This window comes from Aquarana catesbeiana, linkage group LG02 (genome assembly GCF_042186555.1).
Source record: "Aquarana catesbeiana isolate 2022-GZ linkage group LG02, ASM4218655v1, whole genome shotgun sequence".
Lineage (NCBI taxonomy): Eukaryota > Metazoa > Chordata > Amphibia > Anura > Ranidae > Aquarana > Aquarana catesbeiana.
Window position 1 is genome coordinate 466404928 of NC_133325.1, and position 14266 is coordinate 466419193.

At 42.0% G+C, this 14266-nt stretch overlaps 1 protein-coding gene across 1 annotated transcript in view; it reads right to left on the reverse strand.

The window, feature by feature from the left end:
• Positions 1–14266, reverse strand: part of SYCP1 (synaptonemal complex protein 1) — a 360929-nt gene that overhangs the window by 230869 nt on the left and 115794 nt on the right. The window contains exons 11-12 of the mRNA XM_073615691.1: positions 7461–7575; positions 2797–2864 (exon numbers count right to left, since the gene is read on the reverse strand). Of these exons, the coding sequence (XP_073471792.1) occupies positions 2797–2864; positions 7461–7575 (183 nt within the window). The remainder of the gene's footprint in view (positions 1–2796; positions 2865–7460; positions 7576–14266) is intronic.

Below are 14266 nucleotides of genomic sequence, written 5' to 3' on the forward strand. Positions count from 1 at the left end.
TTAGCTTGTCAGCACCGAGTCTGAAAAATGGGCCCGGTCCTTTAACCACTTCAGCACCGGAAGGTTTTACCCCCTTCCTGACCAGAGCACTTTTTTTACAATTTGGCACTGCGTCGCTTTAACTGGTAATTGCGAGGTCGTGCTAAACGAAATTTGCGTCCTTTTTTCCCCACAAATAGAGCTTTCTTTTGGTGCTATTTGATCACCTCTGCGGTTTATATTTTTTACGCTAAACACAAAAAAAGAGCGAAATTTTTTTGCAATAATAAATACCCCCAAAATGTTTTTAGAAAACACATGTCTTCATCCTTTTAGGCCAAAATATTTTCTTCTACATATTTTTGGTAAAAAAACAAAAACAAAACAAAAACGCAATAAGCGTATATTGATTGGTTTGCATCTACAAACTATGGGAAAGATTTATGGCATTTTTATTATTATTTTACTAGTAATGGTGGTGATCTGTGATTTTTTGCGATATTGCAACGGACAGATCGGACACTTTTGACACATTTTTGGGACCATTGACATTCATACAGCGATCAGCGCTATAAAAATGCACTGATTACTGTGTAAATGACACTGGCAGGGAAGGGGTTAACACTAGGGGTAATCAAGGGGTTAATTGTGTGTTCCCTCAGTGTGTTCTAACTGTATGGGGATTGGACTGAGTAAGAGAGAAGACATATCGCTGTTCCTACATAGTAGGAACAAACGACATGTCTCCTCTCCTCTGACAGCACAGGAATTTATGTGTTTACACACACAAATCCCCGTGATGGCGCTCATGCATGCGATCGCCGGCCACACGCATCGGGACCCCTGCCATGCAGCAGGCACGCGCCCTCTGATGTCTCTTAATGGAACCCCGTACTTGTGCGGGGTTTCACGCAGGGGAGCCATTCTGCCCCCGTATATAGACGTCAGCCGGTCGGGAACTGGTTAAGTGGTTAAAGTAACGCAGTGCCATATCGCAAAAAATGGCCTGGTCATGAAGATCAGGAAAATAAAATAAAGATAAAATCTTCCGGGGCTGTAGTGGTTAAGATAAGGCATTTAAATTGCGCTTTGTGCAGCATTGAACCATTTTGCTGCCAAAGCTGTATTTGTGTTTTTTGCACATGTAAAAAATAATTGTAGGCCTAAAGATTAATGAAAACATTCAAACAGTATTGTGACACAGCGAGCCCGTGTTACTGTGCGATAAGGTAGTTCAGGCCAGTATTTGGAAGAAGGCACACTAATGGCACAGGTGTTTGCTGGCTTCATACGAGAGAGTTAGAGCTCAGAGCCCAACCCTCCCAAAGGGGTGTCTGTAAGGGAGACAATGGCGCATGCCTGCAATAGGCTGTCCAGGACGGGACAGGCCTAAGAAGACTAGAGACCGGGTCTCACCCCGAGGTCAGAGGTGCCCCAAGCCAGAGGCCGGAGTCTAAGTAAGAGTCCATGAGGGACAGAGCAGCTGGGTAGCTGCAAGGAAGACACAGAGCTGAAGTGCAGCATCTGTGCATAAACACTGAGACGTGTTTCATGGTCAGGAGGACCAAAAAGGTACTAATATTCATGAAGACCCTGTAGAGGTATTTAGAGCAGTAAAGCAACCACAAGAGAGCCAAGAAGCTGAATGTTATGTTTGTTCATATTGACAGTGAGAATCCCCTGTGTGGGAAGATATACCTGTATGAACTATTGACATTTCTTTAAATAAAAGTGGGTATAAAGGCCCTGAAAATACTTCTGGCGTATTGGAGTAAATGCATTGTTTTAACCCTACTATTGAGTTAAGAAACCCCGTGTCACAGTATACAGTATATTTGTTGAGAGCAGGGACCCAGAAGAATAACATTTTCAGTAAAAAATACACGGTTAATTTTGGTGCACACACGCTCAATATATTACCCAATTTTATGGTAGAATATAAAAGATGAGATTAAGCTGAGTAAATAGACACCCAACATGTCAAGCCTTAAAGCGGTTGTATACTCCGCTTTCTCATTTTTACCTACAGGTAAGCCTATAATAAGGCTCAAAATGTGTGGTCTTTTTTTTGGGGGGGGGGGGGGTTAAATGTTTGGGTGTCTGTAGCTTGACAGTCAGCACCTTTCCACACCGAGTCTGCCCCACTGTTTTCTGGATTGACGGAATGACTCTGTTGCTGAAACCCTCCTACTGTAGGCAGCAGTGTCTGAGAAGGAGAGCCTTTGAGACTCAAATGAGGGAGGATTTGGTTCAGTCAAAGAAGGTAAAGGAAGGTTTTCTGTGCTTCACATAGAGTAAATGGATTTGGTACTTTTAGTCTGTCATACAAGACCTGTTGTACTTTAAAAAACCAGGTGGACAAATAGTCTACAGACAGATATGTTGCATATTTAACATTAAAGTTGATCTATGGCTACCCATATAAATCTATATTCATATTTCTAATGCCAGTCATGTTATGCCACAATGTGAAAAAAAGCCCTTTTAAGTTCCAGTAGAACAGTGCAGTCACCTCACCAACATCCCCATCAATGGAATTTACAGATAATGTAGTGGCATTACTGAGTGCACAGAGCATGTCTTCCATTAGTTCCCTTCTAGATGCCAGTGCCTGTATTACCACTCTGAAGATGGACAGCGAGACAGGAACCAACTACTGGCAGAAATCTCAGCAATACAAGAATTACTATGGGGTTGACATTGTAAGAAAAACTAGTCCAGTGGCATTACATTGCATGTTTTATGTTGCTAATTGTTTGTGGGTATGGCTAAGAAAATATCTGAAACAACTGCAAGTCCAACTGCATGTATACTTGCCTTAACTGAGTGTTAGTTTGCTCTAAATTTTCAATTTTCTTAATGGTCTGATCTTTCTGTTTACTTGCCTGTAAGTTTCAACAAAAAAAAATACATCAAAGTCAAATTTTAACACCCAGGAAAACAATAAATATTTACTATTGACTATTACATTCACTGACAATACAAAAGATGTGAACATTGTAGAAAGTGAATAATAGTTAAAATGAAATGGAAGTAAAACTGGGCATTGGCAGTTTTAAGTATGTTAGCAAAAATTCTACCATCAGATGAAAACCATTATGCGTGGAATACAAATATTACTTCTTTGCACAAATTAAACAAACATGGGAATAGCTGTGAAAGTAGTACCAGGATATCTATTGTGCAATGATATACCTTACCATACAGGATTGGTTTAACACAACCTGTCCACGGGTGAGGCTTGGCACATGGAGCTGTAGGACGTGTTCCTCTGTAGCTCCCTGATCCTCAAGGCTCGACTGGACTCTTCACCCGCAGCTATCTTACGCGGTTTAGGAGCTATTCATACTGTATGCAGCTGGTGATGTCACTGGCGCAAGAGCTCTGAAGGGTCCATGCGCGTGGCCAGACGGCCGGAGGACTCAAACCCAGAAGGAAAAAAAGGTGAAGCTGGAAGTACCTTCAGCGGTGACAGCGTGCTGCTGGAAGGCTTCATTCTAGGTTAAGTATTTCATAATATGCTAGTATGCGGTGCATTCTCTTGAACTGGATCAGGTACATAGGACCTCGGAACCGCCCAAAGAATGCTTGCCAGATTGGCCTTTTTCTCTGCCAACAACTGGCCTGCCTTTCATCCCACAGTGGCAATGACAAAGCAAAACGAAGTGCTCTAGATCCTCATCTCAAAGAGCACCTGATGATTGATTATTGCACAAGATGCTAATTTCCTTTCTCATCTTTTTGAGGCCAGGAGTCCTTCCTGCCTTTTTGTGGGTTTTTAGCCTATTTTTGGAATTTTGTTGAGCCTGATCACCAGGCTACTACCACTGTTCTATCAAGTTATGTTTGCCAGTTTAACAGGTTATGGTGCAATATTTGATGTTATCTCTGCTTATAGGCTCTTCTTTCCCCAGAGTACCAAGTTGCTGTTTTACCTCCCACTAGGGCATTATGCTACTGTTCCCTATTAGATACCCTCCCGGAGTATAATACATATGATACAATATTTTGGATGCTCTCAACGTTATTTATGTTTGACGGTATACGGGGGGGGGGGGGTTTCTTTTACCTTCTCATTGTCCCGTGGGTAGCTGAGACTGGGGGTTGCCATATGTGCCTTTCACGACACCCCACCTAGGCCCTTTGGTGCCTTTAGCATGCACTATTTAATGTTTAGATAGTTTGTTGCTTTATGGTTTTACAGAATATCTATTGCTTGTGTTTTATTGCCACCTAGTGGCTTGTTAAATCTTAATACTGGGTGGATCTCTTCTCCTGCAGTTACACAACTGTTAACATTGTTTGCAAGGAGACAGACGCCACATTTACCCACTGCTTTCCTCATTCTCTCTTCTGTTTTTTTTCTCCTCCCTGCTCTCTCTTTGTTTCTCCTTTCTGTCTTGAGTGATACCACGGGCTGAAAATGCTCTTTAGTACTTTTTATACCACCCTACCCTCCCCCTTTATCTTCAACTAAAAAAAGGCGGTCCATAGTACTGTGACTTTGTCCTCTTTAAATTGTCACGGTTTTAATACCCCTGAGAAGCGGAGTCATATTATACCACTTTCATAAGGCCCAATTCAAAATTATACTCCTACAAGAAACCTATTTTCCAATAATATTTCATCCCTGCGTAATCGCAATGACCACACCTGGTATCAAAGCACCAACCCACAGGCTAAATCTAAAGAGTTATCAACAGCCTTCCATAAATCATTTGTTCCGGAGGTCCTGGACTCAATCACAGACCCAGCGGGACATTTTCTTTTTCTCAAATTAAAGTACCAAACTTCTGTTTTTACAGTGGCGAACATATATGCCCCTAATCAAGACTAGGGCCGTTTCTCTCTGCGGTCCTCACCAGGTCATTCGGTGGTCCCTGTTTTATTGTGGGAGGTAACTTAAACGTCACAGTATTTCCGTCTGCAGATACATCTTCTGGTAAGTCCTCTATTTCCCACTCCACACTATTGCGCATCAAGTCACTTTTGAACACTACCCAATTAGTAGATGTCTGGCGTACTCAGCACCCGTGGAGAGGGAATACAGTTAATTGCCCACAATTCATACAGTCGCATCAACTACTTCTTCATCTCCCAATCACTCTTAGAAAAACCTTTACAATCGTCCCTCGTTCACATATTATGGTCGGATCACACTCCTGTCCACCTAAAATTAGCTTATGTGTCTACACCTCATCCTGGCTCCTCCTGGCGCCTTAATGACAATTTACTTAAGGACTCCCCTTGTGTTGCTGATGTCACTCGGGCAATACAGAATTTTGTTTTAGACAATGGCTCTGACCAGACTAATTCCCTTACCCAGTGGGAGGCCTTGAAATTTGTGGTCCGGGGTGTGCTTATTCAACTTGGCTCTTGCTTAAAGGAAGCCAGAATGTTAGAGATTCGTCCTTTGCTCTTTACTATTGCTATTCTCTAGACCATTTACAAATGGGATCTGGATCCCTTTGTTTATGAATACCTCTCAAATGCACGACGAGGCCTGCTTCAATTACTTGACTCTCACTTTCTAATTGCTTGTGATAAAGCTCGCAACTACCATTATTCGCTAGCCAATAAAGGTGGTCAACCCTTGGCAAGAGTCCTTCACCCTCAACCTCACCCACCACTTCATCCTATACAATCCTTTAATACCTCAGATAATCGGAATGTGCGTAATAACCAGGGCATCTCTGCCTCTTTTCGACAATATTTTTTTCAGATTAATAAATTGACGCCAAACTCAGGATGCGATCCAGCCACTTCTCAAACCTGGCAATGACGCCTCCCAATGCAGTAGCTACCGCCCCATCTCACTTCTTAATCTAGATATTAAATTATTTACAAAAGTGTTGGCCAGCCGTTTATCCCCTTTTTAACAACAGTTATACATAAGGACCAGATAGGGTTCCTTCCAGTAGTGGCTAGAGACAACAACACCAAGACCATTCATCTAATTTCCTACATCCAATGACACAACTTGAAAACCTGCCTTCTCTCTTTTGACGCTGAGAAGGCCTTTGACCAGGTTAATTGGCAGTTCTTGCATCTTTCTTTGGAACAGCTTGGACTAAGAAAAGTCTTTGTGTCAGGAAGGGCTTTCTGGGAACAGTGGTTCAATTTCAACTTGAAGCACTCACTGACTGTCCATGTGTTGAATGCAACCAGAGCTTTCATTCCTGATCTCTGAAAACAGACCTCCTCGCCAACATTAAGTCACTAGTTTACTAGACTAAATAAAAAAGATCTGGAAAACTTAATGGGTACGCTATATAATAGAGAGGACAAATTTAAAGACACCTGGCTGCCATGGTCAGCCTACACCTGCTCTTCCCAAAACCTTGACTGTCTTCGAAATGGTGGCCCTTGTACAGTAATCATTTGGGACTCACCCTTGAATGTTACCATACCTTTTCTTGACAGTCTCCTGTTCTCCTTTTGGCGGGGAGTGGAAACAGAGAGAGGAGGACTTTTTCCTTCTCTGCCCCTCACTCTCCCCCACCCAACACCATCCCTTTCCCCCTCCTTCCCAATAACACTGCAGCCTTTCTGATCCCAACTAGTGTCGGGTTTTGTAATTCCTGAGTTCACCTCACCTTCGTTTTTTATACCCTATACGATAGGAACCACAATTAAATACATGTTAAAGTGGAGGTAAACCCTCCTATAGTTTTCAGCCAAGGAAGCTGCCATCTTTGCCTCTGTTTAATCTGCAACTGCCATGATGCTGCACATGTGATCCGTTATGAAACCAGACACTGAATGGTTTGACAGTTTGGTTGAGAGCACAAGCAAATGTGACAGCTAGCAACTGTTTTTTGAAACTATCAAATCGATGGGTTTACTTCCACTTTAAAAGTTATACTTTGCACTGATCAGACTACTTACCTGTTGTAGCTCTAAGATCGGAGGAGATTTGTCAGATCTACTAATGTTATACCCCTCACGTTATATTTTCTTGGATGCCTGCAAGGGGTCAAGGGTTCGGTATCCCCTGATTCTCCCCTGATCCCTATGTATATTGTCTGTCTTTATTGTGTTCCTTTTCAATACTTTAAAGTTATTATGCAACCTATATTCCCTTCCTGGAATACATATGGTAAGTGCACAAGGTATTAAATAGAGAATGAAAAAAAAAAAACTGTCCAATCAAATGGATGTTCATTTTACAGTTGAATGCGTATATAGCTGGAGATAACAATCCTAAAGACCACTTTATAATAGATGTCCTTTGCTAGCAAAATAACATATATTTATATATAAAATCAATTACATTAATACACTCATAAATAAACCCACACAAAGTATAAGACTGTCAAGAGTCTTATAGGATTCAAACTTTTTCCAAGGATGCTATTGTTGTATAAGCTGTTATAAATAAATGGTAAAAAAAAGCTCCTAGGTTATATGCAGACATTTTAAATTTCCATGAATATACATGCTTTGCCAATAAAAAACAAAAAACAAAAACATAAAAACACCTTGAGATTCTTTTGTGAATTTGACAAATTCTTGTCGGTTAAATCAACCATTTTGTTTGCTTCATTTTCTTTGGCTAATTTTTCATAAGCTGTTTTGAGCTCTGCATATTTGAACCTGTTAAGTAAAACAAAATATAAAACAATTACTTAACACAGCATCTACCTCACACTGCTTCCATCCCTTTTTTTGAGAGTGGGTATTCCCCAGACCCAGCAACTCCAAATCCCTCCACAAGTCTAACATTTACCTGTTCATATTCCAATGAGATTTGTGCTGTTCAGCCTCTGGGAGCTGCACAGCCTCTCAAAAGAAATACTAGAGGGGATATTCTTCGTTTGAAAATGCATGGCTGAATCTTCATTAAAGCAGACCTTTAGGCTGTATTCACACTTGGCGATTTGGAATTGTTGGCAGGATCGATATAATTCTGTCCGCAATTCTAAAGCATGGCAAAATGTGTAATGAGCATTTGGGTGCCATTGTTCTAAATGGAACTTCAAACGTATTGCGATTTTTCTGCCATTATTACACAACAGGATCGATTGGCAATCATGGCAAAACGGGCATTTAAAAATCATGAAAAGCCGATCACCCAAACAGGTGCATAAGCTCCTTTTGCGTGGCAAACACACATAGGGTTGCCTATTCAAATGGATGGGCATAATTGCATGACAATTGCATACACAAAATCAAAAGTGGGAACTCTTGTTCCCATTATGCAATATGTGAATAGGGACTTAACCCCTAAAACAGAAAAAAATGAAATTGATGCAACCCTGCATGCCCAGCCATAAAAGATATTTATTAAATAAAACTTTTTTGGAAATTTTACATTTTTTTTTCTTCTGGGTTTTCCTGAGGCACTGGTGACAAAACCCTAGCCTCAGAGGTGCCCCCTGGGTGAGCCACCTCACCAATGGCTCAGACAAACCTTGCCTGCTTTTACACATGCGTTGGATGTGATCTGGGGCAGCTTCTTATTGTTCACTAATATGTTGTCCAAGATTTAAAGTGCAACTTCACCCAAAAGCGGAAGATCCACTTTTGGACCTCCTCCCCCTCTTCCTCTGTTGGGCACTTTCTTTTTTTTTGGGGGGGGGGGGGGAGCAAGTACCTGATTTTCATAGATAACCAAAACACAATTAGTCTAGCGCTCTGGATATCAAAAAATCAGACTGCAACATCCAGACATGTGAACTGAATAATGTGAATAATTTAATAAAAACAGTTCATAGGAAAAAAAACGCAGTTCATGAAAATAGTCATATAGATCCACAGTGCTTAGAAGAAAAGCTTGGAAACATATTGCAAAATGACAAGCTGTCTAGGGAGCAACAAGGGTCAAACCAGGAGAGCCATCCGATTGAACCATCACAAGCTGTAGCGGGATGGAGGGAAAAGGGGGGGGGTTGGTGAGGGAACCCAAGTGTAGTAGATACTCAGGCGACCTGCAGAACCCCCGCTGGATGTGAGGTGCGTGCCCTGATGGGATGACTCACCGGCTCCGGGTGCCGCTCCACAGGTCCGGCGTAGAGAGACACAGTCGCTTGGCCGCAAAGGGGGAGAGAGCCGAGACTCCGTCTGGCAGTGGGCGATGACGTCAGCCCCGCTGAGATGCCGTTCAGAGGAGGAAGGGCTCGGCTTAACTGGTGAGAGCCGCTAGCGTGTCAGCTGTTCAGACACTTTTCCACTCACGTGCGGGTGCGTGTCCCCTCAGAGCTGGATTGCCTGTTTCCTGGATGGTGTCACTCAAAGGATACAGCTGTGCAGAGTGATGAAAAATAGGAAATTAAAATCAGCAAAAAGGATGGTAAATGTCACCAATGTTGGGCAGTATGGGGGTCCCAGAGATGGATGGATAATCGCAAAGACCCATAACAAGACCAAACCACTATAAAAGAGTTGCCTTGACGACGCGTTTCGTGCCTCAGCGCTTTATCAAAGTCAAGGATGGAGGCAACTAAAAAGGTTTAAATAAAAAATAAAAATTGAAGGGGAGGGGAAGTCAAAAATTAGGGCGGGAGCAATTAACCTATTGCGATAGTAGGAAAGGTTATACCTCCAATATTAACCCCTTGTTGCTCGGAGGACTCACAATAAAAACCATTACCAGACCAGAGATCATTCTATAAAATACATTAAAGTGGTGTTCCGGCCGAAATTATACTTTTTAAATAAAAATACCCCTATAATACACAAGCTTAATGTATTCTAGTAAAGTTAGTCTGTAAACTAAGGTCTGTTTTGTTAGTTTATAGCAGTAGTTCGTTATTTTATAAACTTACAGCAGGCTGTGGCCATCTTAAGTGTGGGCATCTGAAGCCAAACTGTATTTCTTCCTGAATCTCATCCTTGCAGATCTCGCACATGCTCAGTGCAGCACAAGCAGTGTAATAGGTTTCAGATCAGGTTTCCATAGCAACGGCAATGTCAGAGGAAGTTGCCGCCCCTTCCCAGAAGGCATTGCAAACAGGAAATGATGCGATGGGCCACAGCCAGGGAGGAGGAAGTGAAAAATGAATACAGCAGATATATAGTAGGTGCTGAGAAAAAAAAATGTAAAAATATCCAATTTGTTTACAGTGCACAGTTTAGTGAGGGATGCTGAAGAGTTGTAAAAGTGGGTGGAACTCCACTTTAACGGCAAAAAATAAAAATAAAAACAAAAATAAAAACAAATATACTTAGATAAAAAATATATATAATAAACTTAAAAAAAAAAAAGTAGGGGGGGGGGAGAAACCAACAGACTACACAAAACTACACGTCTCTAGTTCCTCATTTAACCCCTTAGGAGCAAGAGAGTCAAACATATATATCCAGAAGATTTCTCACTTACACAACAATGAGAATCTCTCATTACTGGTTAACGTCCCCTTAGGGATGGTTTCTATCACAAAGACTTCTAGATTTTTAATATCCTTGTTGTGGAAACTAAGAAAATGCAGGGGAACACTGTGTTCATCGCTCCCCTTGGAAATAAGTCTACGGTGGTCGCCCACTCTAGCGCGTAATGCGCGAATGGCCCGACCTACGTAGAGGAGGCCACATGGACACCATAAAACATAGATTACGAAATCTGTAGAGCAGGTGATAAATTGCCTGATCTCATAATTTTTTCCTAAGTTGGTTGTAATAGTCTTAGTGCCATTGGCAATAAATTGACATGTAAAACAAATTATTTTTTTTTACACTGAAAAATGCCCCTCCTGTCATCAAAATAAGACCTAATGTTAAGAGGGGATTTGGTGGACTTATTTGATATTTTACTAGGTGCTAATAGATTTTTTACAGTACGAGCTTTATGAAAGGTAACCTGTGGAACCTCTGGTAGTACCGGGGCTAAGCGTTGATACAATAATAGAATGTGGTAATGTTTTTTTATGATTTTGGATATAGACATGAAGCTATCATTAAAAGTAGAAACAAAATCTGACCGTATGATTTTTTCTTGATTCCTCTCTCGGGGCTTTGGCCTTAGAGGGAGGATTCATATTGGACAAAAAGGCATCACTGATAAGTTCATATGGATAACCCTTCTCTTCGAACTTTTTAATCATCGTGGCCCCTTGTTCAACATAATCCTCCATTTTGGAACAGTTTCGTCTCAGTCTATTGAATTGGCCACTCGGGGTGTTGCTTTCCCATGAAGGGTGATGGCAACTTCTAAAATGAAGATAAGAATTGCCACTAGTTGGCTTCACGTGATTCTTTGTAATAATCTTATTTTGATCTTGAGGCTAAAACTAGGTCCAAGAAAACGTGTTCATGAGGATCCAATACGTGCGTAAAGACCAAACCCTGGGAGTTGGAATTGCAATGGGCCAAAAAGAAGGGAAACAGCTCAGGGCCTCCGCTCCATATGAGCACAATGTCATCGATGTACCGGCCAAAATAGACCATTTGCTCAGCAAATGGATTGTTGGCCCAGATATTGTCCTCCTCCCACAGGCCCAAAGTAAGGTTGGTGTAAATCGGGGCAAAATTCGCCCCCATAGCAGTTCCCCTACATAAAATTGGTCACAGAAAGTAAAATAATTATGTTTAGACAAAAATCTGTGGCCTGAACCAAAAATTGTGACTGCAACGAGTTAAAATCTCCACTTTTGACCAAAAAGTGTTGTACAGGCCTCAGGCCTATTTCATGGGGTATAGAAGTATAGAGGGACGAAACATCAAGAAATGCCCACCAATACCCCTCCTCCCATGTATAGTTTTGAAGAGCTTTAATCACTTCATTGGAGTCCTTGATATACGAAGGTAATTGACACACCAAGGGCTGTAGACAGAAGTCAATGTATTTAGAGAGACCATTGCTAAAGCTATTAGTACTGGCTACGATTGGTCTACCTGGGGGGGTCGACCAGTGATTTATGAATCTTCGGGAGGTGGTAGAAATACGGGGTGCTACACTCAGAAGGCAATAGAAATTGTGTTTCCTTGTTGGTGAGCACTCCGTTTTGCCATGCCTCCTGTACCAACAGCTTAAGTTCCAACTGAAAAACTGGTAGAGGATCAGACTGTAATTTCAAATAAGTGTTTGTGTCAGCCAGCAGGTGTCCATGTGGCCTCCTCTACGTAGGTCGGACCATTCGCGCATTATGCAATAGAGTGGCCGACTTTCGTAGACTTATTTCCAAGGGGAGCGATGAACACAGTGTTCCCTGGCATTTTCTTTGTTTCCACAACAAGGATATTAAACATCTAGAAGTCATTGTGAAAGAAACCATCCCTAAGGGGACGTTAACCAGTAATGAGAGATTCTCACTGTTGTGTAAGCGAGAAATCTTCTGGATATATGTTTGACTCTCTTGCTCCTAAGGGGTTAAATGAGGAACTAGAGATGTGTAGTTTTGTGTAGAGTCTGTTGGTTCCCCCCCCCCTCCTTTTTTTTTTTTTAAAGTTTATTATATATATTTTTTATCTAAGTTTATTTGTTTTTATTTTTAGCCGTTAATGTATTTTATAGAATGATCTCTGGTCTGGTAATGGTTTTTATTGAGTCCCCCCGAGCAACAAGGGGTTAATATTGGAGGTATAACCTTTCCTACTATCGCAATAGGTTAATTGCTCCTGCCCTAATTTTTGACTTCCCCTCCCCTTCAATTTTTATTTAAACCTTTTTAGTTACCTCCATCCTTGACTTTGATAAAGTGCTGAGGCGCAAAATGCGTCGCAAAGGCAACTCTTTAATAGTGGTTTGGTCTTGTTATGGGTCTTTGCGATTATCCATCCATCTCTGGGACCCCCATACTGCCCAACATTGGTGACATTTACCATCCTTTTTGCCGATTTTAAATTTCCTATTTTTCATCAAACACTGCACAGCTGTATCCTTTGAGTGACACCATCCAGGAAACGGGCAATCCAGCTCTGAGGGGACACGCACCCGCACGTGAGCGGCAAAGTGTCTGAAAAGCTGACACGCTAGCGGCTCTCACCAGTGAAGCCGAGCCTTTCCTCCTCCGAACGGCATCTCAGCGGGGCTGACGTCATCGCCCACTGCCAGACGGAGTCTCGGCTCTCTCCCCCTTTGCAGCCAAGCGACTGTGTCTCTCTACACCGGACCTGTGGATCGGCACCCGGAGTCGGTGAGTCATCCCATCAGGGCACGCACCTCACATCCAGCGGGGGTTCTGCAGGTCGCCTGAGTATCTACTACACTTGGGTTCCATCACCAACCCCCCCCTTTTCCCTCCATCCCGCTACAGCTTGTGATGGTTCAATTGGATGGCTCTCCTGGTTTGACCCTTGTTGCTCCTTGGACAGCTTGTCATTTTGCAATATGTTTCCAAGCTTTTCTTCTAAGCACTGTGGATCTATATGACTATTTTCATGAACTGTGTTTTTTTTCTATGAACTGTTTTTATTAAATTATTCACATTATTCAGTTCACATGTCTGGATGTTGCAGTCTGATTTTTTGATATCCAGAGCGCTGGACTAATTGTGTTTTGGTTTTGTTGTGTATCCATATCTATCAGCTATGGTCGTTCCAGCTGCACTGGTATCTTATTCCCCCTCCTAGCCACCATACATTATATTTTAGCTCACCGGGTGTCTATATATATTGGCGCTGGGAAATTGCTATTGTTTTGTGTGTGATTTTCATAGATACCCACTCCCACTTACGTTCAGATTGCCTAGAGGATCCAAGTGGAAGTTGGCCCCTCACTTTGCCTGCAGCCTTCTGGAACACATCACAGGTCCCAGGAGGCTGTGGGTCCATTCCCAATGAGCATCGCAACTCGTGCATGCGCAATAGGAAGCCAGCTGTGAAGCTGCAAGGAGTCACAGCTGGCTTTCCACACTAGACACGGAGGCACCAGATACCAGAATACCCCCCCATGGATTCCATTAAAACATTTTATGGTGAGTATAGTATTTTTGTACTTCCCATAAAATCTGTTTCTTAAAGTTCATTAAGAGACACAGTATTCAGTTAATCTGAAACAACTGGTTTATACTATTGCATACAGGAGGATTTGGACACCAGCACACATATAAAGCCATCACCAGCCAGGTATAACCTCTACCATTCCCAGCATGTTTCAATTTTGTAGAAAAGCAGTACTTAGGAGCTGATCAGAAAAACAGAGAGATGAGAGCTGCAGAGGTTGTATGGTAAGTACAAAAATCATTTTTTTTATTGTTTATTAAGGGCTACAGGACACACTAAATCTGAGGCAATTTGGAAGTCCAAAAGCAGTACAACTGAGGGGTAGACAGCAACAGATAACAAAAGATTAATAGGCCCACAAATAAACAGAATAAAAATAAAAACTGGGGGTAGCCTGCAACTTAGG